The sequence below is a fragment of the Protopterus annectens genome, chromosome 3.part0, assembly GCF_019279795.1.
Source record: "Protopterus annectens isolate FY-2018-M chromosome 3.part0, PAN1.0, whole genome shotgun sequence".
In the NCBI taxonomy this organism is placed as follows: Eukaryota; Metazoa; Chordata; order Ceratodontiformes; family Protopteridae; genus Protopterus; species Protopterus annectens.
The window spans coordinates 1,810,252,013-1,810,277,722 of record NC_056731.1 but is presented as its reverse complement, the minus strand read 5'-3'; the positions used below and the strand labels follow the sequence as shown (position 1 = coordinate 1,810,277,722).

Here is a 25,710-nt window from a genome sequence, read left to right as displayed (position 1 = left end):
TTTATTAGATGCCCGATCTTGCATGTTGTAAATTTATACCAATGCATAACCATTTTTACAATGCCCAGGTATATCCATTATTACTACCGATGTGCACAGAGAGCTCAAAAACCAAGAATGTACTTCAGTACAAATGAAAGTTGCCATTTCTTTATATTTATACACCAACCACAAGCTTAATTAATTTACACTTTGTTATCCATGTAAGACAATCTGAAAACAAATTCCAGATTTTAGAGGAGGATAAAAATTTGGAATGGGAAGTTGACTTCTGAGACACACAATATGCAAGTAGAATTTATGCAAGTAGAATTTGTAGGACTCAAGGCCTGATTATATATCATAATTACAAAAACGTACTACATTATAATGTGGACATCCAGTCCAAGAAATATTTGTAGCTGAATCAAATGTAAATTAAACAAAACAATCTGTTTAAACAAGTTTATTCTCCACACATTGTAAAATTGCTTCTAAATAGTCATTTATTTGTTCTGTTTTTTTTTTCAATCTTATGGTTGCCATTAATTGTATCAATATTTACAATAAATACAATGAAGCAATGCATGTTGCATCCAAATCCTGGAATGCTGTACCTGAGTATATATATTTATTAATTTCCATTTTAATTTAAATTCATAGTTTTTTTTTCATGGAAATCTCAGTTGCACGTGTAGTATTAGATAAGCTCTGAAATGTTTCATCAAGAGTTAAAACTAAAGTATATTAGCTGCACCAAAATATTTTTGCTGAATTTTGTGCATAGCCAAATTTTTAGTTGCATTGAATATGCTACGTCAGCTCATGTCACTTAAATTTATTTTTACAGATTCTGTTTTATGTTCAAATGAATATCAACTGCTTTCAATGTGCTACATGTGAATATCTTTTCACACACTTTCTCAGTTGTGTCACATACACTTACAATTATATCACATACATATGCTACATGTGAATATATTTTCACATGCTTTCTCAGCTGTATCACATGCACTCACACTTATATCACATACATAACCCATGTTTTACAGCTGCATCATATAAAAAGAAATGTTTGCCCAAAATCCAGCTGCTGTGTCTATTTGTTACATGCAAATATCTTACTTTCAGTAACATACCACTATTATAAATATCTCTATAACAGATGGGTTATTACTTGACAGTTTGTCATGTATTATATGAGCCTTTTATCCCCAGTTCTCCTGTAAAAATGAGCACTGCTAAGAGGATACTGCTAGATAAGAAACACAAATAAATAAATTAATTATCACTGCAAATGCTTTATCTGTTCATTTTTACTAGGGCAGAAATTATAGTTTGCCTGACATGTTTTGAGACCAGAATCAAATGTTTACAATCTTCCCTGTAGGACTGGTTCAAATAATTTTTTATACTTTTATGACATTTTGAGGGATATAATAATTATTTGACTTAATACAAAGTAAGCATTTGAAAATTTTGAAAAATGAATGACCCAGTACTTCTGTTTATCAAAACCCCTATCCTATCATATATGGTTATCAAAGGAAACAAATGTTTCAGTTTAACAATAGCTATACTACAAAATACTGTTGAAGCTGGACATTTAAGGTAAGATAATATAAAATTGTTAGGTTTCTGAGATATTCAGATGTGCGTATATTTCATTTGTTTTCAGTTAACCAGGTGTTACCATTCTGAAGTTACATGAGAAAACAAAATCCTTGGATGATCTTATTGTCCTCCACAAAAGGAAAAGATACGTCCATGTCCCTTGGTGAGGTATGTTGTGTCACAGTTCCCAAATTGACTGTCCTCTCATACTTCCTTCTCTTAGCATGGAGGGTAACCTCTCTGCAATGTGACACTTGATTCTCACTCCTCTGTGTTTAGACTGAACGTTAACATACAGTGCAAAATGTGGGTGTACTTATTTTAAGCATAAGCCATAAGCCACAGTATATCACTTCTAATGGTACCATTTAACACAGCTGTTGACTCTATCATGCTTAAAGTACAAATGCAGCTTTTAAAATATAGTTTAGCTTTATTTTATTTATTCATTTGTTAAAAAAAAATATATAAGTGAATTGATCCTCAAACCCTTTTTTACCCATAACCAGGGCCTCAAGTGCAAGGGTACAAGCAATATATATGGACAGTTTAAAGTAGCCAATACACTAACATGTTTTAGAGAGGCAACCCCCACAGACAGCGGAAGAGCATGTAAACTGCATATACACCATGACTGGAGGTCAGGCCTGAACCCCATACGCTGACGCTGTGAGACAGAGATCTCTACCATTAAGCCACCATGCTATGCAAGGGAGGACTGTATTATCACTTACTAATATGACCGATACAGGTAGAGACAATAAATGCTTTTGAATATACTTCAGAATGTCACATTAATGATGGCGCTATTCGTAGATATATATTGCAGGTACAAACTTTAATATCAAATGATACAGATCTTGTGCCTGCATCAGATTATATCTTACACTTTCATCACTTATTAATGTAGTATAATTTGTATATCATTTTAAGACAAATGCACCACAATAATAACATAATACAGGACTGCAGGTTGAAATGCATCTCTTGATCTCAGTACAGGAAGGGACTTTGCGCTAAAAATTCTCTTGCCCTCCTGTCATGACAATGAAACTACTGGCACATCCTTAGCGAAATGATTCATTATTTATCCATTTATCTGAGGTGCTGTCACTAACACAAAGAACATGGCATATATTTTACACTTAAAGATTGGTATGACTGAATGTTACATCTTGAGACAAAGGATCTGTTTCTCTATATTTAAAAGCTTTCCAAACTTCATCGAGAAAATAGAGTCACAATAATTATAGAAACAGTCTTGCATAATTAACTTCATTGCACAACATTTCATAAACAGAGCATCTTCAAGGGATAACACCCCATTCGGGCTCATGGAACTAATATTAATAAATGTTTGATAGAATGAATGGTGCATAAACACTAAAGTTATGTTTTTTTCCACAGTCTAAAGTCATATATAATCATTAGGGTAACATGATAACTTTTTTAAATTAAATATAATCACTGGCTTAAATTTTCTTTGAGAAAATATGCCTTGTTACCCACCATGCGATATGTTTATCATCTCAACTTCAGATATATACAAGCAATCGTCACATCTTCCAAACACTTTGTAGTTTGTTAGGCAATGCAAGATGGCAGAACAGAAGATTGGTACACTATGACATAATAAAAGGGTAGCAGCTGGTAAACCTGCTAAAGGTAACAGTGAGAAAAATATGTGATTATCATACTAAATAATTTGGATAATCCTCCATTTCTCATTTTTAGCGTGATGTCCTGTCCTCTTTCATACATACATATCAGAATTAAATACTGTACATTTCCAGTTTTTTTTTCAGATACGTATCTGTTATTAATTATGTCATAAGACATTAGCAATTATCAATGCAAATTCTGTATTTAGTTATGGCATGTGGGAATAAATTTAGACTCCTTTTCATGACAATTTCACTATATATTGTAGTCCCATAAAATGAACACATACCAAGATGCAAAATGGTCACAGTTAAAAAAATAACTTGCTTTTTTACCAATCATGTTATAAACATCCTATGTGGCATTGGTATAGCTGTCTTATTATTTCACAACGTATAAAAAGCATTGTGTTTAAAGTCAGTCTTCACTAAGCTTTTTCTGTTAAGCTCTGGTATAATGAGGGATCAAAATTCAAAGGGTGCAATGCAGCTGTGTGCAGCTTAAAAAATTTTTTGTGATTTAAATGATGGAAGTAATAAAACAACTCAGAGGTTTAAAAGGTTTGTCTTGAGTTTGGAGTTCAACACCTACTTAGGTGTGCCAGCAAGCTATATGCAGGAGTACAACATATTCTCAGTTTGTGATCTACATAGCTTGTCCTCTTTTATGCAGAGGTGAAGAAGTTTGTTAAATAAAAGTCTTTGGTGAATAATGGCACTCCATTGCCTATGGCAAGAGTCTTCAATAAATATTACATGACTGTCTCCCTTTCCTCCTCCAGTTCTATAGTAGGTCTTTCATCGTAACAAGGCACTGAGCCATTGACATGGTCTTCTTCTTTGTTAGACTGTTCAGGCCCTGATGATGGTAAAGAATTCTCTGAGATTGAGCCATTTTTTACGTAGCCAGGCAGGTTACGGTGCCCATTTAGTGCAGCTGATGCAAGTCTCGGGTTCAGGTGCATTGCCAGTGATCCTCTGGTGGTTACATTGGTAATGCTGGTATGGGAGACCATGGGTCCATAGCTGTAAGTAGTACTACCACTCCGTGCCTTTCTTTTGAAGTCAAGTGCTAAAGTCCACCTGCTCCAAGACTTCTTTATCTCTGCTTGTACCTAAAAGACACAAAGGAAAATTTCTCAGTCTTGCCAGTTTTAAAACATAACATGCAAGTAAGAGGTTTTCTTTCAGAAACTGGATACATGATAAATGGGGCTCAGCCCTCAACTGATATTCCAGATCTCTAAGTAGTAAAGTTTAAGTGAAATATTTCATAAACATAATTTTGGTTGAATAAATTTGACTTTCATTTTATGCTATGTTATTCATTTAATGTTAACTATTCAGTGCATAACTTTCACATCTGCTGCTTACAACATCACCAATAATTTAGGTAAGTATCTTACTGTTAACAAGACATTGCAGAAGCACTAAATCTGTTTGTGCATTGGAGTGTAATAGTATCAAGCTGATTGCTTTGTTGTTACATTTGTTGCAAGCTACCTGACATTATACAGTTACAAAGGAAATTGATGAGCATTATTTATCTGTCTATTTATTTATTTATTTACTGTTCTCAGCTTTATTATTATTTTTTTGTTCTCAACTTCTTTGAGAAGAGCTGTTCTTTCTGTGAGTTGTTCAGTGTGCTTATTAGAGGAACTGCACAGCTGCAAAGGGCACCATATAATCCAACTATAGTTCTGTCTGTCATCACTGCTCTCCTAGACAGCATACATAGTAGTCACTTATGAACCTTATGATGTGCCAGTCCTGTTTTTTTATCTGTCTTTCTATCCTTCTTCCATCTCCCCTCTATTTCTGTATCCTTATGACTACACTATGTACATAGGTGTATTCTTTACTACCTTATTTTTTGTCTACATCCAATGCTGTTGTTTCTCTGCTCCTGCTGTATTGTTAGAAATCCTTACTTGCTCTTATTGTACCTGTATAGAGTCATGTTGCTTGCAACAAATGTAACAAGCAGACCATCAGCTTGATACTATTACATTCCAATATACAAACAAATTCAGCGCTTCTGTTGTGACCACAAGTGTTGTTATTCTTGTAGTGGTTTTATTGTGTAAATTTAATGTGAGTCACTTTAACTTGCCATAGTTTCACGCAACCATTATATTTCTTTATCTTACATCATACACACCATTTCTGTTGTCTATATAGTTTCTACTGCCTCTGTTCTACTACTAGCAATCACTCTGATTGTCTGCACATGTGCACAGTGAGTCACTACCACACACTTGGGAGGTGTGGACCACTTTGCTCTACTTCCACTGTCATTGCCAAACTACCTCACTCAACCTGTCCAGTTGTGACAAGTGTACATACAAAAAGGGGCGTTATATTAAATGATTGGCCCAATGAAAGCATAGAACAGTGAAATGATTGCATCCCTGGACCTGGACACCATACCTTTACTTATGCAGTGAAAAAGGGGTTCCTTACAATAGTGGATACATGGTGATCAAAAGACATTTCATCGCAGGCATAGGTTCTCAGACCCCTGACTACATGATCAAAATAATAGTTACAAGGGAGGTCATGCTTGCTGAAGTATACAATTACACAACTCATGGCATTTAGTTTCAGTGTACGGTCTTTAAACCAGCCATTTGTTTGGGAATAGCCCTTTTAGATGATTTTGGTGTCCTCTGGAGACTTTATGATGACTCCAGGTTCACAGTTCACCATTGATTATATGTCCCAGAACTTAGGAAATGCCAGATTCCGATCACATGTAGTTAACCATTTCCAAACAAAATAAGCTTTCACCCCACAATTGTCATTTGCAGGGTGAAAGGTTATTTTATACAATACGTACATACAAAACTTTTTGGTTTAACCATAGATGATAACTTTAAATCTGACCTCCAAATCCAAAATTCTATCAAATAAAAAAAAAAACAAAAAGAATCAATAGCTTTTAGTATGCTTTACAGTCGCAAATGTGTCCTGACAAATTCAACCAAACTATGCCTGGCATTCACTTACGTAGAACATTCTCTTCTTTACTGAGCTGCTATTTTTTCCAGCTTTTAATCTACTTAAAAAACAGACTTGAATATTGCTACAATAAAATTGCTTGCTAATAAACCCCACTCTACCCATCACTGCCAAATTCTAGAATAAATTAACTGGTTAGAACTCACCCACTACCTTAGCTACACCCAGTTACTTACTACTTACAAACTCATGAACAAAGCCTCTGATTGTCCCTCTCTTAGTACTCTTATACTTGGCCTACCAGAAGCTCTCCTTTCTCCCACACCTGTGTAACCCAACTTTCTTTCTAATTTTCTATATTTCAACTCAGCATTCCTACATCCTTACCTCTCTACCCTATACCTACATTCTGTTGAATCTTTTATACCTGACCACTTCTCTCCCATTATGGCTATTTTAATCCGTACTTTTGTCTAAGGATGTAAACTTATATTAATCTACCCTACTGTGCTCAGTACCTACGTTACCTTGTTTTCCCTTGAATATTAGTATTACAAAAAAAAATAAATAAATAAATAAATAAATTTTCATTCTAGTTCTTTACTCTCTCAGCACTGTACCTAATGTACTTTGCCTTGACTATAATGTAAATTATACATGTTCTACTCTTTTGCTGATTTGTATAGTTGAATTGCTACTCATGCAAAACCCACTTTTTGTGCATATCACTACTGGAGACTTTGTATAATTACCTATGTACTATGTCGACTTAATGCTATCATCCTATCCACTCTACTCCCCAATTACAAGAACATGTTTTCCACCCACAAACCACATAATACAGTCAGCCAAAGTCTACATGTATTGTATAGCTAAAGCTTGGAACCAAATACCACTAGCTATCAGGAACACCAGTAATACTGCAACATTTAAGACTTCTCTAAAAACATTCCTAAACAACTCAAGGCATTGCTCTTGTGATACTCCTGGCTAACACCTTTTTCCTCTACCTTTCCCCATCACCCATACATTATACCTTTCCTCTAATCTTCATCCCTAGACTCAGCCTCTACTTCCTCTCTGACCCTCCACCCCTTCTGCTCATCTTTTTTTATTTTTTCCAATTCCCCCTATGATTTCCCAATATTAATACTAACCTTCCCAACTCACCTAATTTACCCATTAGTAATAGGTAGAATAAATTAAGTTAGGGGGGTGTGGGGGCACAGCCCCCCACATTGGGGGGTGTGGGGTTGAAGCCCCAACCTAGTTTCCTTTAAAAGAAGAAAATAACACAAAAAGTACAAATTTTAATTGAAAATAGGTGGGGGGCTTCACCCCCCCATACTCCCCTACCTATGTATACCAACTCCAGGGTGGCACGACATTGAGGAGGGGGACACATCCCTGTTATTTGCCTTGAATACTGTTTTTTGATCAAATGAAATTGCAATGAAATGGGTTTCAGTCAAATGGTCTTTCGATCAAAGGAAGTAGACCCATATGTGTGTATATATATATATATATATATATATATATATATATATATATATATATATATATATATATATACACCTTAGTGAAAGATACACATAAAAAGCTAAGCACACTACACTACTTAAACAAATGCCTATCTTCATCCACTTATATTATCTAACCAAGACCCTTCTCAGACAGAAAAGTCAGAACGAATTTAACTCTATTTGGCATTAAATAGCCAAATTCACAGTACAAACTATCTTCATAGGATCATAGGAGTTTACTAGGCTGTTGTCCCTGATGCCTTTATAAGCCTAGCCAAGAGTTTAGCCCATGTTTAGACAAATCAACACCTGATGCCCCTGTCCAGCAGGGACATGGGTGGAATCCCAGGGGTATATTTTCTGTTTCCCATCCAGTTATCCAGGTTGCACTTAAAAAGGGGTAAAGAGGTACTCTGCTTGATGTGGAGAGGAAGTCTATTCCATAGATGGGGGAGTCTCTGGGACACAAATCAGTCCCACCAACAAGTCTTGTTGATGTCACAGACCAGGCTAAGGCCACACATGTGGGTTACTCGAGTTAAGCTTGACTTGGGGATATGCAGCAGTCCCATCAAGGTGAGGTCTGTGATTGCCTTTTATGCCAGACAGAGGTCAACTCTGAGGAGTCTGTATGAAACTGAGTAGAGGGATAAGGCTTTTAGCATATCTGTGTATGGTAGATGTTTGAGTGCCTGGATTGTACTGGTGAGGAACCACTGTGCTCTGTTCAGCTGCTACATGTGCTTTGCGAGGTACATGCCGAAAGCGGTATTGTACTCGAGAATGGGTCTTATAAGGAAAGAATACAGGGATGTAATGACCTCCTTGTCCCTGGATGAGATACCCTTACTTATGTGGTCGGCCATGGAGAAGGCTTTCCATACAATGGAAGCAACATGGTGGTCAAAAGTCAGGGTTCTTTCAACCTGGGTGCCCAAATCCCTCACAACTGATTGAGTGCTTAGGATGTTGTTATTAATGTGATAATTTTTGGGGATGTCACTCTCCCCAAAGGGGATGATGCATTTTTTGGTGTTCAGCTTGAGGCCATGTTTCTGGCACCAGTTATTTCTCTGAGTGAGACCCTCTTGGAGGATGTCCAAATCACTAGGGGAATTGATGACAGCACCCAACTTACAGTCATCTAAAAACTCAGTCAGCCATAGCCCACTGATTTTGGCCTGCACCTCAAAAAAGTATATCCCAAATAACAGAGGCCCCAAGACCGAACCCTGGAGTATGCTGCTTGTTACAGGTCTACTGCTAGAGGTGGCTTCCCCTATTTTGACTACATGGGTTCTATCAGTGAGCCTGTTTGCTACCCATCTGGTAACATATGGATTGATGCCTAGTTGAGATAGTTTATCTATTATGCCTGAGTGGGGAATAGTGTCAAAGGCTTTGACCAAGTCAAAGTAGGTGGTGTGTATCATCTTCCCCTCGTCCATGACTTTAATGAGTGTCTCAAGTAAGTTGACTAAATTTAATAGACACGACCTCCCCTTGACAAAGCCAAACTGTGTGGGATCAAGTGTGTGGAGGTTGCCAATGTCCTTGTTAATCAATTCCATGATAATCCATTCCATGGCTTTGTAGATCAAGCTAGTTTGGCTGATGGGTCTATGATTTTCTGGATCAGTGGACGTTCCACCTTTGTGTAAATGGATGACAGTGGGTGTCCTCCACTCAGCTGGGATGAAGCCAGTACTCAGGCTTTGGTTAAATAGGTTGCCTAATGGTGCTGCAAGTTCCTGCCTGATTTCATGTAGGAGGCAGCGTGGGACCCATGGAGGCTGTATTTTTTACCTTTGAGAGAGTAGTGATGACCTGTTCCCTAGATATAAGGGGAAGGGGGCAGGTACTGGGGATGTTCCGATTTACTGATGGGGGAGCAGAGGGGTAACGTTTTCGTTGAATCTGTCAGCCAGCAAGTTTGATATATCTACAGCATTTGTATATGTGGTGTCCCTGACCACCAGTTCTGAACAGATCTGGGTGCTAACTTTGAGATTATGGACATATGTGAAGAAGGCCTTATGATTGTCTCTAGTAGATGTGGCCAATTTGGAACTCGAAGTTTGTTTTGTAGGATTTCACTAGTGCTCTTATTTGCTTGTTCAGGCTAAGGAGACATTGATTCCAATTGGGCACATGCTCCTTCTTGGTCTTGGGCAGCAATTTTTTTTCTTTTGTTATACAGTTTATTTATTGCAGATGTCCACCAGACAGGTTTACTATTCCTTGAGGAGGAGGATTTAGTCCTGTCAGGTATTTCTGATTCCATGCATCTATTTAAATGCTCATACATGGCTTTGATGTAGTTTTGGATACTGGTGCCAGTCCCTACAAAGGGGGAGGGGGCTGTGAAGCTTTATACCATCCCTCTGGAGGAAGTAATCAGCTCTGGAGAAGTTTTTTTGTCTGATCCTAGCTAGAGGGGGGTTGAGGGAGATGGTGACTTTGGAAGTACTGTACTTGTGTTTCTACCTACTTCATTTTACTTTTGCATCATCTTAAAAATACTCAATTGTATTTATTACTGCTTGGTGTAACTCATTCTAAGCCTTTTGGTTTAAACACTTGGGCTTCGGACCAGTTGTTTTGCACTGAGAGGGTTTGTGGTCTGCACTGTTGTGGCAGAACAGGTAGCTTACATCCTTCTAGGTTGGGAACTGCTGATTGAGGACTCAGTGTCTGTTATTCTAAAAGTGTATTAATTCTGGTTTTAAGCACTTGGGCTTTCAGGCCAGTTATTTTACATTAAGAGGGTTCGTGGTCTGCACTCTTGTGGGAGGAGAGGCTGGACTCTGCCCTTCTGAGCTGGGAATTTCTGGTTAAAGGCTTATAGTGCATGCATATCTGAACTGCTTCTTACTGAAGTTGGTGCGCCTTGTTTGCTGTGGCATAGACTGGATTCGGGCCTGCTGGATCTAGCTTTGTTTGTGTAACTTGAGCACTAATCCAGACATTCTCTAAAGTATTCAATTGTATTTATTACTGCTTGGTTGTAACTTGATTAAAGTGTAGCTATCATTCTAAGTCTTTTGGATTAAGCACTTGGGCTTCAGACCAGTTGTTTTACATTAGGAAGGTTTGTGTCAAGCACTGTGGTGGCAGGACAGGTAGCTTTCATCCTTCTAAGTTGGGAACTGCTGATTGAGAGCCCAGTGTCCAAGTGTATCAGTTCCGGTTTAAGCACTTGGGCTTCAGGCCAGTTATTTTACATTAAGAAGGTTAAAGTGGTCTGCACTCTTGTGGGAGAAGAGACTGGACTCTGCCCTTCTGAGCTGGGAATTTCTGGTTAAAGGTTTATAGTGCCTGAATATTTGAACTGTATCTTACTGAAATTGGTACACCTTGTTTGCTGTAGCATAGACTAGATCCAGGCCTGCTGAATCTAGCTTTGTTTATATGCTTGTTGTTTGTTTGCTTGTTATTTCCCTGGAAGCTAATTCCACCTAGTGCACTTCTCACGCTTCTGTGGATCACTAGTGATATCTGCATTGCTTACTGTACTTATTTCCTTGTTTCACTTGAAAGAAAGTTACTGTTTGTCGTTTTTGCATTTAGTTACTTGTAACACATTGCACTCAAGTTACCTGGCACTTGCTCACTAAAGCAATTATATAAGTCAGCACTAAAAATTAAAAGCACTACACCCTCACTCCCCACTGGCCCTTGTTTTCAATTATTAAGGAATTCCAAATATTATTCTAGCATGTCCAAAGGTCAGTTGTCAATCTCCTCTCTGGTCCAGCTGGTGAATCTGGGAATCTTGAGGCAATGTTATAACTGCCTCATGTACACAGACAACCCTCTCCTCCTCCCACATAACACAAATACTTGCGAGATGCAGCTATTTAGCCAAACTGGAGGCTGAGCTCTCTCAACTCAGGACTGGCAAGACCAGACAGGAGGAGAAGGCAACTACACACACCACAAAACCAGCCTCACATAATGCTACCACACTACTGAATCAAACACATAAACACACAAAGACATACTCGGAGGCTCTGAGTAAAAATTTACCTAAACAGCGGAGGCCTCCAAAGCAGACACCCAAACAACTGCTACCTCAAGCCACCCCACAAGCAACACATAAACCACAAAATCAGTGTGCAAAGCAGTCACAGCCCTTAAGGCCAAATACAACACAAAACATACTTGTCATAGGTGACTCCATAGTCAGACACACTGACATCCCACTCACCAGGCTGAACAAGGAGAGGGTCACAGTAAGCTGCCTATCGGGGCTAGAATCCACCACATAACACAAGCACTGGTCACTCCACGGCAAGTACAAATATGACACAGTCATTGTCCATGCTGGTGTGAGCGACCTGAGGCGTACCTCCCTGGACTACATGAAAAGAGACATAGAGGAGCTCTCTGATTATGTAGCCCAGGCAGGTATGACCCTGACCCTGAGCAGTATCCTTCCTTCACCAAGAATGATGCCACAATATAGAGACAAGATGATCAGCTTTAACAATTGGCTTAATGTCTGGTGTCATTCAAAGGGATCCAGTGTCTGTCTGCCTGGGATGACATGCTTGACAAGCCACGCTGCTTCGCGGGCGGCTTGCACCTGTCACCCTGGGATTCTGGATATTGGCGAAGCCTCTTGCCACCCCGATAGTGCCTTGTTTAGGCAAGGCTCAAATTCTAAACCTACGACCCTAGAAAACGAAAATGGCAAGAAACTGAGGGTAGCAGCTGCTCAATGCCAGAAGTCTAAATCTCCAAAATGCACGCCTTTTCGAGGCCCTTCTCAGTATGGAGAACATCGATGTCTGTGCTGTAACTGAAACATGGTTCAAGGCTCCTGAGAGCACACCAGCACTATTAAGTTTTACCTCATATAATGCGTTCCGGCCCCAAAAAGTCACTGCATCCCTCTTCCAACCACTAACTTACCTATAAGCATTTGCTGTAAGCAGCCCAGAGAAACCATCTCAAATTATGTCATTAAAATTTTTACTTCCAATTTGCAACATAGAACTCACCACTGTCTGGTTCTCAAGCAACTCTACTGGCAAGACTTACTGCATCACTTATCTGCCATGGAGCTAACGGTAGCTCATAACCTCATCTACAAATCCAATAAATTCCCTAGCATAAGTCACTTGCTATAGCACTATCTACCAAACAACTTTGACAGATCCCCTCTAGTATCATTAAATTTAATAACTCCTCTGGGGATGCTCTGCATTAGTTGCACTCCATAACCTGGAATTCCACCCCTTTAACACTTAAAATGGAAGTACCACATCAGTTAACTCAAAATGTACATCAGGGACATCTGGCTCTGCTCATTGTCTAATCTTGTCTACCTTACCCCCCCCCCCCTGTACATTCCTGGCAAATCCTCCCTGTCTGTGATTCCACCCCCCCATGACAATATAACTAATTCCCTCTTTCTCTCCTCTACATCTTCAGTCCCACATTGCTTAGCTACCCCCTTCTATGGAACTATCCTCCTCTCTACATGCTCTCAACTCGGTACCATTCCAGTCTAAACTCCCTTTAGTCATCAACACCCTACTGAATATTTACTGTCTTAAATCCCACAATTATAATGTAATGATTATCAAACAAATCCCCCTTTTCTCAGGAGACTGTCTCAGATCTTGTCTTATCACACAGTATCATAAATATTCTTTACCTCAGAATCTGACTACATTTCAACCATCTCCATATCATGATACACTAGGCATGAATGTATCTAATAAGAGTGAATATCTAATATTACCACTCTACTTAATATACACATTACATTTCTGTATTAAAGCTTATGTAATCCTTTTTTATAATTTGTACATTTTACAGTATTCTGATTTCAGTGTGAAATTTTATTTGTTAATTTGCAACATTCGCTTGTATACTCTGAAGCTTTTCTCCCTGAGACTCCATCAAAAAGGGGCACACTCTGCTCAGTGGACCATGTCAATAAACAAATGCAATAAATAAATCACATACATACATACAAAAATAAATAAATGGGTAATTTATGACAATTTTCTTATGAATTAATACATTTATTTCAATATTCCATTGACTCCAGAAATACTATTCAGATCAACAGTACAGTCATTGAAATAGCACAATCCTACAAATATCAAGGTGTTATGATTAATAGAAAACAAACATTCAATAAATATATATATATATATATATATATATATATATATATATATATATACATGTATGGGTCTACTATTCATTTGATTGAAAGACCATTTGACTGAAACCCATTTGATCGAAATTTAATTTGATCGAAAACCAGTATTCAAGGCATAAAACTGGGATTTGTCCCCCTTCCCAATGCCGTGTGACCCTGGAGTTGGTATATATAGTTAGGGGGTGTGTGGGGGGCACAGCCCCACATTAGAGAAGTGGGGTTGAAGCCACAACCTAGTTTCCTTTAAAAGAAGAAAATAACACAAAAAGTATAAATTTTAATTGAAAATAGGTGGGGGGCTTCACCCCCCCATACTCCCCTACCTATGTATACCAACTCCAGGGTGGCACGACATTGAGGAGGGGGACACATCCCTGTTATTTGCCTTGAATACTGTTTTTTGATCAAATGAAATTGCAATGAAATGGGTTTCAGTCAAATGGTCTTTCGATCAAAGGAAGTGAACCCTTAATAATATGTATATATATATATATATATATATATATATATATATATATATATATATATATACACACCTTAGTGAAAGATACACATAAAAAGCTAAGCATACTACACTACTTAAACAAATGCCTATCTTCATCTACTTATATTATCTAACCAAGACCCTTCTCAGACAGAAAAGTCAGAACGAATTTAACTCTATTTGGCATTAAATAGCCAAATTCACAGTACAAACTATCTTCATAGGATCATAGGAGTTTACTAGGCTGTTGTCCCTGATGCCTTTATAAGCCTAGCCAAGAGTTTAGCCCATGTTTAGACAAATCAACACCTGATGCCCCTGTCCAGCAGGGACATGGGTGGAATCCCAGGTGTATATTTTCTGTTTCCCATCCAGTTATCCAGGTTGCTCTTAAAAAGGGGTAGAGAGGTACTCTGCTTGATGTGGAGAGGAAGTCTATTCCATAGATGGGGGAGTCTCTGGGACACAAATCAGTCCCACCAACAAGTCTTGTTGATGTCACAGACCAGGCTAAGGCCACACATGTGGGTTACTTGAGTTAAGCTTGACTTGGGGATATGCAGCAGTCCCATCAAGGTGGGGTCTGTGATTGCCTTTTATGCCAGACAGAGGTCAACTCTGAGGAGTCTGTATGAAACTGAGTAGAGGGATAGGGCTTTTAGCATATCTGTGTATGGTAGATGTTTGAGTGCCTGGATTCTCCTGGTGAGGAACCACTGTGCTCTGTTCAGCTGCTACATGTGCTTTGCGAGGTACATGCCGAAAGCGGTATTGTACTCGATAATGGGTCTTATAAGGAAAGAATACAGGGATGTAATGACCTCCTTGTCCCTGGATGAGATACCCTTACTTATGTGGTCGGCCATGTAGAAGGCTTTCCATACAATGGAAGCAACATGGTGGTCAAAAGTCAGGGTTCTTTCAACCTGGGTACCCAAATCCCTCACGACTGATTGAGTGCTTAGGATGTTGTTATTAATGTGATAATTTTTGGGGATGTCACTCTCCCCAAAGGGGATGATGCATTTTTTGGTGTTCAGCTTGAGGCCATGTTTCTGGCACCAGTCATTTCTCTGAGTGAGACCCTCTTGGAGGATGTCCAAATCACTAGGGGAATTGATGACAGCACCCAACTTACAGTCATCTAAAAACTCAGTCAGCCATAGCCCACTGGTTTTGGCCTGCACCTCAAAAAAGTATATCCCAAATAACAGAGGCCCCAAGACCGAACCCTGGAGTATGCTGCTTGTTACAGGTCTACTGCTAGAGGTGGCTTCCCCTATTTTGACTACATGGGTTCTATCAGTGAGCCTGTTTGCTACCCATCTGGTAACATATGGATTGATGCCTAGTTGAGATAGTTTATCTATTATGCCTGAGTGGGGAATAGTGTCAAAGGCTTTGACCAAGTCAAAGTAGGTGGTGTATCATCTTCCCCTCGTCCATGACTTTAATGAGTGTCTCAAGTAAGTTGACTAAATTTACAGACACGACCTCCCTTGACAAAGCCAAACTGTGTGGGATCAAGTGTGTGGAGGTTGCCAATGTCCTTGTTAATCAATTCCATGATAATCCATTCCATGGCCTTGTAGATCAAGCTAGTTTGGCTGATGGGTCTATGATTTTCTGGATCAGTGGACATTCCACCTTTGTGTAAATGGATGACAGTGGGTGTCCTCCACTCAGCTGGGATGAAGCCAGTACTCAGGCTTTGGTTAAATAGGGTGCCTAATGGTGCTGCAAGTTCCTGCCTGATTTCATGTAGGAGGCAGCGTGGGACCCATGGAGGCTCTATTTTTTACCTTTGAGAGAGCAGTGATGACCTGTTCCCTAGATATAAGGGGAAGGGGGCAGGTACTGGGGATGTTCCGATTTACTGATGGGGGCAGAGGAATTAGCACGTTTCGCTGAATCTGTCAGCCAGCAAGTTTGCTATATCTACGGCATTTGTATATGTGGTGTCCCTGACCACCAGTTCTGAACAGATTTGGGTGCCAACTTTGAGATTATGGACATATGTGAAGAAGGCCTTATGATTGTCTCTAGTAGATGTGGCCAATTTGGAACTCAAAGTTTCCTTTGGAGGATTTCACTAGTGCTCTTATTTGCTTGTTCAGGCTAAGGAGAAATTGCTTCCGATTGGGAACATGCCTTCATGGTCTTGGACAGCATTTTTTTTCTTTTGTAATACAGTTTATTTATTGCAGATGTCCACCAGACAGGTTTACTATTCCTTGAGGAGGAGGATTTAGTCCTGTCAAATTTTCTGATTCCATGCATCTATTTAAATGCTCATACATGGCTTTGATGTAGTTTTTGGATACTGGTGCCAGTCCTACAAAGGGAGGGCTGTGAAGCTTTATACCATCCCTCTGGAGGAAGTAATCAGCTCTGGAGAAGTTTTTTTGTCTGATCCTAGCTAGAGGGGGGTTGAGGGAGATGGTGACTTTGGAAGTGACCACTCTGTGGTTGGATCTTACCAGGGAGGATGATACTATAGGGATGCTGCAGTGGTTACTCATATTGGCTAATACCTAGTCCAAGATATTAGCACCCCTTGTGGGGGCATTGACTAGCTGTTCCAAGGCATTTGCTTTTTCAAAATCAAGGAGTTTCTGGGCATTTGTGTTCTGACGTGAGTAGTTCTTCCAGTCTATGTTTGGGAAGTTAAAGTCATCCAGGATCAGGGTAACGGGTTGAATGTTGGTAGATTCAAACAGGTCCAAATAGGCGGATTGGGCATCTTGAGTCATATTTGGGGGCCAGTAGCTAGCTATGATTTGAATAGGGATCTTGTCAATGGTTAACTGCATTTGGAGTGCCTCTAGTGCTTCATACTGTTTGACCAGCCTGGAGGTGTGTATGTCTTTAATGTATATTAAAACTCCACCTCCTTTGGCTTTACTGCCCACAGTGTGGGGTCTGACTGTATGATAGGATGAGTAACCAGGTAAGGCTGGGGTGCTCTCCACAGCTTTGAACCAGGTTTCTGTAACTGCACAGATGTCAGCATTTTCCAGGGTTAGGAATCCTTGCAATGAGTGCAGTTTCATGTTTAGACATCTAGCGTTTAGCAGCATGACCTTTAATTTGTGTTTTGTTGAAATTTTTATGTTGATAGTTTTAACCTTATCACTTTTCCTAAAAAAGGCACTATAGGGGAGGCAGGAGCCTTTGCCAGAAGCCTGAAGCCCAGGTGAGACAGATGCAGGCCATCTCTGGCAAAACATCATGGTCTGTCAATCATATCTTCCCAGGCAGGTACTGGATCCCCCTAGAATGACACCAGAAACTAAGCCAATTGTTAAAGTCAATCATTTTCTGTTTGTATTGAGGCATTATTCTGGGTGACAGCAGAATGCTGCTTAAGGCTAAGGGTATACCTGCCTGGGACACATAATCAGCGAGCCCAATCATGTCTCTCTTCATATAGTCCAGAGAGGTATGTCTCAGGTCATTCATGCCAACATGGACTATGACATAGTCATAACAGTATCTTTTGTTGAGAGACTTGAGTGCATGTGTGATATGGTGGATTATGGCACCTGACAGACAACTAACCGTGACTTTCTCCTTATCCAGCCTGGAGAGAGGCACATCTGTGTGCCTCACAATGAAGTCTCCTATGACTAATATGTTGGGTTCATGGTGATGTCTTAGTGGTTGTGAGGCACAGGCATGTGGACTATGCGCGGTATGTGTTATGTTTATGTGGAGGACCACCGCATATGTAGGTGTGTGTGTTGTGTAGGTGTGGGTGGTGTTTAAGGTGTAGTGATTGTGCTGACAACCTTTTCAGTGCCAGATATACTGGCTTCAGGGGGAGAGAGCTTGGACTCTAGGTTCCTAATGTAATTGCATCTCTCACAAATTCTGTTTTTAGGTGGTAGTAGTAGATTGTTGTCTGTGTACATGAGGCAGTTGCTACACTGTCTCAGGATGCCCATATCAACCAGACTGGCAGGAGAAACTGTAGGAAACTGTCCATCTATATTTGTCAGAATCTGAGGGAGAAAGTCCAGGGAGAGCTAAGGGATGGGCCTAAAGCACAAGTGCTTAAACCAAAACTAAGAGCTTAGAATAACACTTAAGAATAACACTTAACAGTTAGGCTATAAACAAGCAGTAATAAATGCAACAGAAAAGATGCAGTTCAATACTTTAGAGAACAGGCAGCAAGTAGCAGGAAAAAGCAAAGCAAGATGAAGTAACAGAGCAGTAGGAAGAAACACAAATTAGAAAAATATAAGCAGCTGAATAAAGTGTCTTTTTTATATAAAGTAAAAAAGGAGAGAGCAGGAGCAGAAGATAACTCGAGGTTAAGGGACTAAGGGGTTTGGCCTTCCCAAATGATATCTGTATTAGATAGAATGAACTAAAGAGATGGGACTGATGTAACTGGGAGGAGTGTCCCAGATCAAATTTACAGTAGGGGCAGGCAGCTGCAAAAGCCACCAACTTTAAGAACACAACAGCAGTAGGGTGGGAGAAATAAAAGTTTCAGCACAGATCAGAAAACAATGCCAGCAAATATATAAATAATTCAGTCAAGCAAATATAAAGACAGTGCAGAACTCTGAACAGTTGAAGTGTCAAAAATATTCTTAGCAGCTCTGTATTTCCAGATTGTTTGAGAAGCACTCTCAGTCAGAACACAAAGAGATTCTAGCAATGATATGATATACCTCTATGCTCATACTTGTTCAGTCCTAAATAAAATAAATAGGATGTCCTACAGACTTAAATCATTTAGTCTTAGATCTGCCCCAAACTAATCTGCAATAACAACTGTCCAGCCCAAAGTGGACTATTCCAATGATATATACCTAATAAATGTCTAACATCTACCGACATTGTCATTTGCATAAACAAACAAAAAATAACTAAATAAGTAAATACATAAACACCAATAATATAGAGGATTATGAACAGGTTGGTGATTGTTGCCACTTTATTATGTTTGGGACATGGATGCCAAGAAACTCGAAAGTGAAACTCAAGAGCTGAATCTTGGTATCCATGTTGAAAACACATAATACATTGTTAAAATCCGCTGAACCCACTCATAATTCTTTGTGTTGCATGGAGATTTATCTTGTCCATGCAAAATTAATCAAAAGTAAGATAAAAAAGAATGTGATGTGTTTTTCTAGGTTTGAAAGCTGGTAAAGCAGTGTATGTGTGTGTGTGTGTGTGTGTGTGTGGGGGGGGGGTGATGTCTTAATTATTCCCTATGTAAAGGAAACAATTTAATTCAAAATACTTTGTACAGTTCAGTAGATAGCAGGGGTGCACAATGATGAGTGAAGGTTTTTAGGTTTTTGAGTTAGTGGCAAACTTTGCCACTTTGTTGTAACACTATTCCATTTTGGATCAAATAGAGGTCTGTAAGCTCGAAAGAATAGTGGCACCATATAGTAGGGAGGGAAGAAGGAACGTTTTAGCAAGATTGACTTTAGCTGAAGTGTTAAGGAAGTGCTTATTTGTATAGAGTATCCTAGTTTCAGGTGAGGTTTCTTAATGTTTTATTGGACATGGAGATTAAATTTCAGTTGATTGCCAACAATGACTCCTAGGAGTTTAGTGTGGTGGACTCTTTGAATAAGGGTATTGTCTGCCAAATGCATTTTGAATGGATCTATATCAGTAGGGGAATTTTTTGGCTGGAAGAGTAGTAGTGGGATTTTTTTTTTGGTTTTTTTTTGTTTTTTTGTTAGTTAAGGAATAGCTGAATGTTAGTAATCCAGGTTCCAATGGCAGTAAATGTCTGTTGTGTGAGTTGGAGAGCAGTTGGGGAATTGTGAGAGAGGTGCAGGTAATAGTGGAGTCATCTACATATTGTTTAAGTGTTCTAGGAGATGAGGCAGTATAAAGGCTGTTTGTAAATATATTAAAGAGCAGGGGACCAAGGATGGAACCTTGTGAGCCTCTGGTGGGGTCATGAAGAAAGGGAGAGAATTCATTTAACCAGTTTATGGCTTATTTTTCTATCATATAGGTAGCTGAGGGACCACTGTAGGGGATTGGGTTGGGTAAAGCCTAAGTTGGAAAGCCTATCCAGGAGTAAGGGGTGAGAGACAGTGCTAAATTCTTTTGGAAGGTTGAGAAATACAGCAGACACATAGTTGCTTGCATCTCTAACCCTATTTACATAGTCAGTAAAGGATGGTAGAGCTGTGGATGTGCTGTGGTCTGGACGAAAGCCATACTGAGTATGTTTAAGTAGTTTATGTTGCAATAGGACCTGCATTAGTTGTTGCTGCATACATATTTCTAGTATTTTGGAAAAGGGGGATAGAATGAATATGGGTCAGAAGCTAGTGAATTGTATGGAATTTCCTCCTATTCGAATGGGAGCAAAATATAAGACATTTCCCAGATGCTGGGAACTAGTGATTCTGATATGTGTGTGTTGATTAGAATACCGATGGGGTATGGTAGGAGGTTATCTGCAGAGGTAGAGCAGGGTGTAAGTTTTTGTAATAGTCTTTTTATGATGGTTGTAGGTATGGATATAAATAAGAAAGTGGTTAAGTTATCGGTGTGGAGTTTTTGGCTGTTATTGTGGAGACGGTCAGCGCTAGACAAAGAGATGGTATTGAGGGTCAGTACGGAAGTAGAGGAGGAGGGGCTGGTGTTGCCAGCTTTTGAAATTAGGTCAGCTATAGATTGTATAAAGTCATTGTTGAAGGCTTTAGCTACTTGGAAAGGAAGGCATTTAGAGTGGAGCAATGTTCTTTATTTGTCCTGGGGTTAAGTAGGGTTGAGATAGAAGACCAGAATTTTTGGGGGTTGGTTTTGTGCTCATGCTGAAAGTGAGTGTAGTATGATTGTTTATCGTTGTTCACTTTATTATTTTTTTTTTAACTTGGTTGCTGAGTTGTTTGAAAAGTATGAGATTTTCCTCACTTTTATTTTGCTTCTAGAGACCCCAGGCTATGTACCTTTCTTTCTGCAGATTTGTGCATGCTTTGGTTAACCAGAGTAGTATTCTTTTTAATTATTTTAGTCCGTACTGGAGCCAGAGTATCAAGTATACTTAGAAAAGTAGTATTGAACTAAATCACTGCTTCATCAAGAAGTAGAAGTTTTAGCAGTGTCCAGTTTATTTTCTTAAGTAGTTCATTGAATTTGTCTTGACTGAAATTGATTAGTCTATGGACAGATTTCAGAGTGTTTTTGGGTTGGTTGGTATTAGCTCTAATGGAAAATGTGGGAAGATGGTCACTAAGGGAATTAGAAAGTGTCTTGCTGTGAGGGGTTAGCATTGCTTCCTTACAGCAAGAGGTTCTCTGGTTCGATCCTCGGCTGGGGTGCCTTCTGTGCATTGTCTGCATGTCCTACATGTGGTCATGTGGGTTTCCTCCGGGTGCTCCGGTTTCCTCCCACATCCCAAAGACATGCTGTAGGCGGATTGGACACTCTAAATTGGCCCTAGGTGTGAGTGTGTGCATGTGTGTGCCTTCTGTGGAAGGTTGGGTGCCAGGCTGGCAACTCAACACCATAAAAATCCACTGCCAATCATGAGTGGACAGGTGATCTGCTGTGGCGACCCCTAACCAGGAAAAGCCGAAAGAAGAATAGATAGCAGGCAACAACAAGAGTTTAAACAAAGCCATTTTGTGTCCGGCTGCTGCTGTTTACTGATCGGCTCTGTCTGTGCAGACATGATATTAACAGCACCTAGGCAGTGCTTAAGAATTGTTAAGCACCTCTCTAAGTGTTGTTAAGATCAGGTCTCTCACTATAGCAGTGCAGAATCAGGATATCATTTAGCTGTTTTTTTGTTTGTTTGTTTGTTTTTTGCACATAATTATGGCACTCCATGCACTATAATAGTAATATTACAGCTACTACTACTAATAACAGTAATAGTAGTAACAATGATGATGATAACACTAATAATAATAATAACAATAATAATAATAATAATAATAATAATAATAATAATAATAATAATAATAATAATAATAATAATAATAATAATATTAATAATAATAATAATAATAATAATATACAGGAACTAATATATTCCTAGTTAATGACTTGAAATTCACTTCCCACCTCCCTAAGTAGAAACATTAACAGATTCACTTCGAAAAACAAATGGACATTTCACAAAAGTACTGTCTTAACAAGCCCAAAATGTGCTATTTCCTAAATAACTTCATTATCAGTAATTACTGTGCACTACATTTGTCATATGCATCCTTCTAACTGTACAGACTGTTTCCCTTAGATGTATAATTACCTGTTCTTATTAACCATACTAGTTCCTCCAGAAACCATAAATAAATTGATTGCAATAATTTCTCCAATCTCTTATTATACAGCAATGCAAAATATTTCACTTCTCAAGAACATTTTAGAAATGTGCAGTTACAGACGGTAGTTATATACCCTACATCCTGTACTTTTTGTATACAAACTTTTTTTTAATATTTTTAAAGAGTGATTCTTAATCTACGACTGCTTCCTGCAGCATCTATTTCAGTGGCATATCTTCCTAGTTAGATTAGGGCAGCACAGTGGTGCGATGGTTAGTATTGTCACATCACAGCAAGACATTATTTGGTTCAATTCTTGGCTGAGGTGCCTTCTGTGTGAAGTCTGCATGTCCTCCCTCTGTTTATGTGGGTTTCCTCTAGGTGCTCTGGTTTCTTCCCACATTCCCAAAACATGCTGCAGGTTAATCAGATATTCTAAATTGGCCCTAAGTATGTGTGTGCCTTCTGAGGAAGGTTGGGTGCAGGGCTGGCAACTGAACACCATAGAACTCTACTGCCGCTTGTTCTGTGGACCTATGTTCTGCTGTGGTACCCCCTAATAGGAGCAGCTAGAAGAAGAAGACCTTCCTATTTAACTTGTTTACTATTTTACTGTTTCAGTTTATTTCTTTTATATTTGTATTTATAATTTCACAATCGTAACTTATATCCCACTGTTTGTCTCTGTTTATATTTGTTTTTATACTCCTGAGTCCCGTTCTGAAAATATGCACTTTCTGTGCAGATCTATTCTGGTCAATAGGAAGTAAATAAAATAACATAAATGAGACATGAACACATTAGCTGAAAAGCATCAGTGCCTTATCAACAATGGTGTTTCATTTATACCACCTTGGGCAGTCTAGAAATCAAGGAAGGACAATATTACCAAAGGCTAAATAAGGACTAAGTAAAACACTTTGTGATCCTACTGCAGAAAACATTTGTACTCCCTGGCATGAAAGTGGAGGATATGTGTCAGCAGTTATTAAAACCTAAATTATTTCTTTTAGTAATCCATAATTCCATATACCCTAATGGTGTTAACAGTGTTACTAGGACAGAGCCAGCTTTTTTCCAATAATGAACAGATTCTACTCAGCACTTTATTAGATTTAACTTTATCTAACAATATTTTGATGTATCAGAATAAGTTATATTTGCAGAAATGGGAGGTTGCCATGGGCACCCCCTGTGCAAATACTTATGCTAATTTAGTAGTTCATTATTGGGAGAAAGAACATGTGTTTAGTAGTAAATATCAGCACCAGATACTACTTTATAAGAGGTTTGTGGATGACATTCTATTATTTTGGCATGGTACTGAAGATGAATTAAGAGATTTTATTGACTTCTTGGAATCTACCACTGATTTTCTTAGATTTACCATGGAATTCTCCTCTTGCAATATCAATTTTTTACATATTACTATTACGAAGAATGAGAGAGGACTTCTATCTACCAATATATATAGAAAAGAATGTTGGAAAAATACTTTGTTGAATTATAACAGTATGCATCCAAGACATATCTTTCCTAACATAGTGAAGAGACAATTTATAAGGATCAGCAGATTATGCAAGGAACCACATATATTACAAAAACAAATTAAGTTCCTAACTGATTTATTTTTAGAAAAGGGATATAATAATGCAATGTTAGATGAAATTAAAGATCAAATTTTCAACACATCACATAAGAAGAAAATATGGACAAATTATAGTAAGTGTGTTAGAAACAATCCTGATCCTAAGAATGGAGAGAGACTATCTTTTATTAACAGGTATACTAGTGACATCAGCAATATTACGAAAATTATACATAATGATTGGCATGTTCTTACAATTGATACTAAGATATGTAGAATAGTAGGGAGTAAACCTAGATTTATTTATAGGAATAGCAAAAGCCTCAAAAGAATGCTATGTATAGAACGCATTCATAAAATACCCAAGGAGATACAAAACTCCGACATCTGGATAAAATCAAGTACCATAGCACATGGGAAATGCAAAATGTGTACTTTTATTGCCAAAGAACAGGTTTTTGTTCATCCAACTTTACATTTCAGTTTTGAACCATATTTTTATGCATCATGTGACAGTGCCAGTTTGATATATTTAGCTGACTGTACTGAATGTTCAGCGATCTATGTAGGTCTAACAACCAGAAAGCTTAGATACAGGATGTATAATCACATATATGACATCAGGAAATGTGACCCCAAGAATGCTCTAGCGAAACACTGCTCTACATATGCAGGACATAAGTTTTGTTTTAGGGTTCTCCAGCTTGTTCAACCTAGTCAAAGAGGGGGAAATAAGATGCATCAACTTGAAAAGATAGAGTTAGAATGGATCCTTAGGATGAAGGCTCACCAGGAACCAGGTCTCAATCAATATATTACAATTAAACCTGTTCTAGAATTGAGGAAAATGAAATAAATGAGTAAAAGCTGAGGGTTAGATTTGACTTTTTGGATCATTGTTTAGTCATATTTTTATTCCGATTAGTCATGCACTATGCACATATATTTATTTACATTTATATTTATTATTATTCATATCTGTACGGATTTATATACATTTAATTAACATATATTTAGAACTTTTTCATGTATATTCTTATATATATATTTCTACATCTATTAGATGCATAAGGCAGCTGAATACAATAATTATTACATCATGACCAGCATTCTTTAAGTATAGGTCAGTTGTCAGGCAACTTGTAGAGTTATCTTTGCATGTTGTTCTATATGGCTGTGGTTATAATATATTAAGTAGGTTGTCATTTATTATTTGTTGTCTTAGATAAAAGTTCAGTTCTAATATATTAGATGTAATATCATAAAATATGGCTAAGCAAGTTATAACACCATTTAAAAATTCAGGCATTATGATGGTATACAAAATTGTTTAAATTCAAGCAGTGTACTATAGATGTATTAATCTTTATGTAATTGATCTGAGATTACTGAAACCAAATAAGAATTTTTGGAGAGTTACATCAATTTCATCTGATTATAAAATTATAG

At 38.4% G+C, this 25,710-nt stretch overlaps 1 protein-coding gene across 2 annotated transcripts in view; it reads right to left on the bottom strand.

The window, feature by feature from the left end:
• Positions 1-430: 430 nt before the first annotated feature.
• PTH1R (parathyroid hormone 1 receptor) overlaps positions 431-25,710 on the bottom strand; it is a 1,409,870-nt gene continuing 1,384,590 nt past the window's right edge. For both annotated transcript variants that reach the window (XM_044065852.1, XM_044065853.1), the window contains exon 13: positions 431-4,369. In XM_044065852.1, coding sequence (XP_043921787.1) covers positions 4,007-4,369 — 363 coding nt within the window. In that variant the 3' untranslated portion in view covers positions 431-4,006. The remainder of the gene's footprint in view (positions 4,370-25,710) is intronic.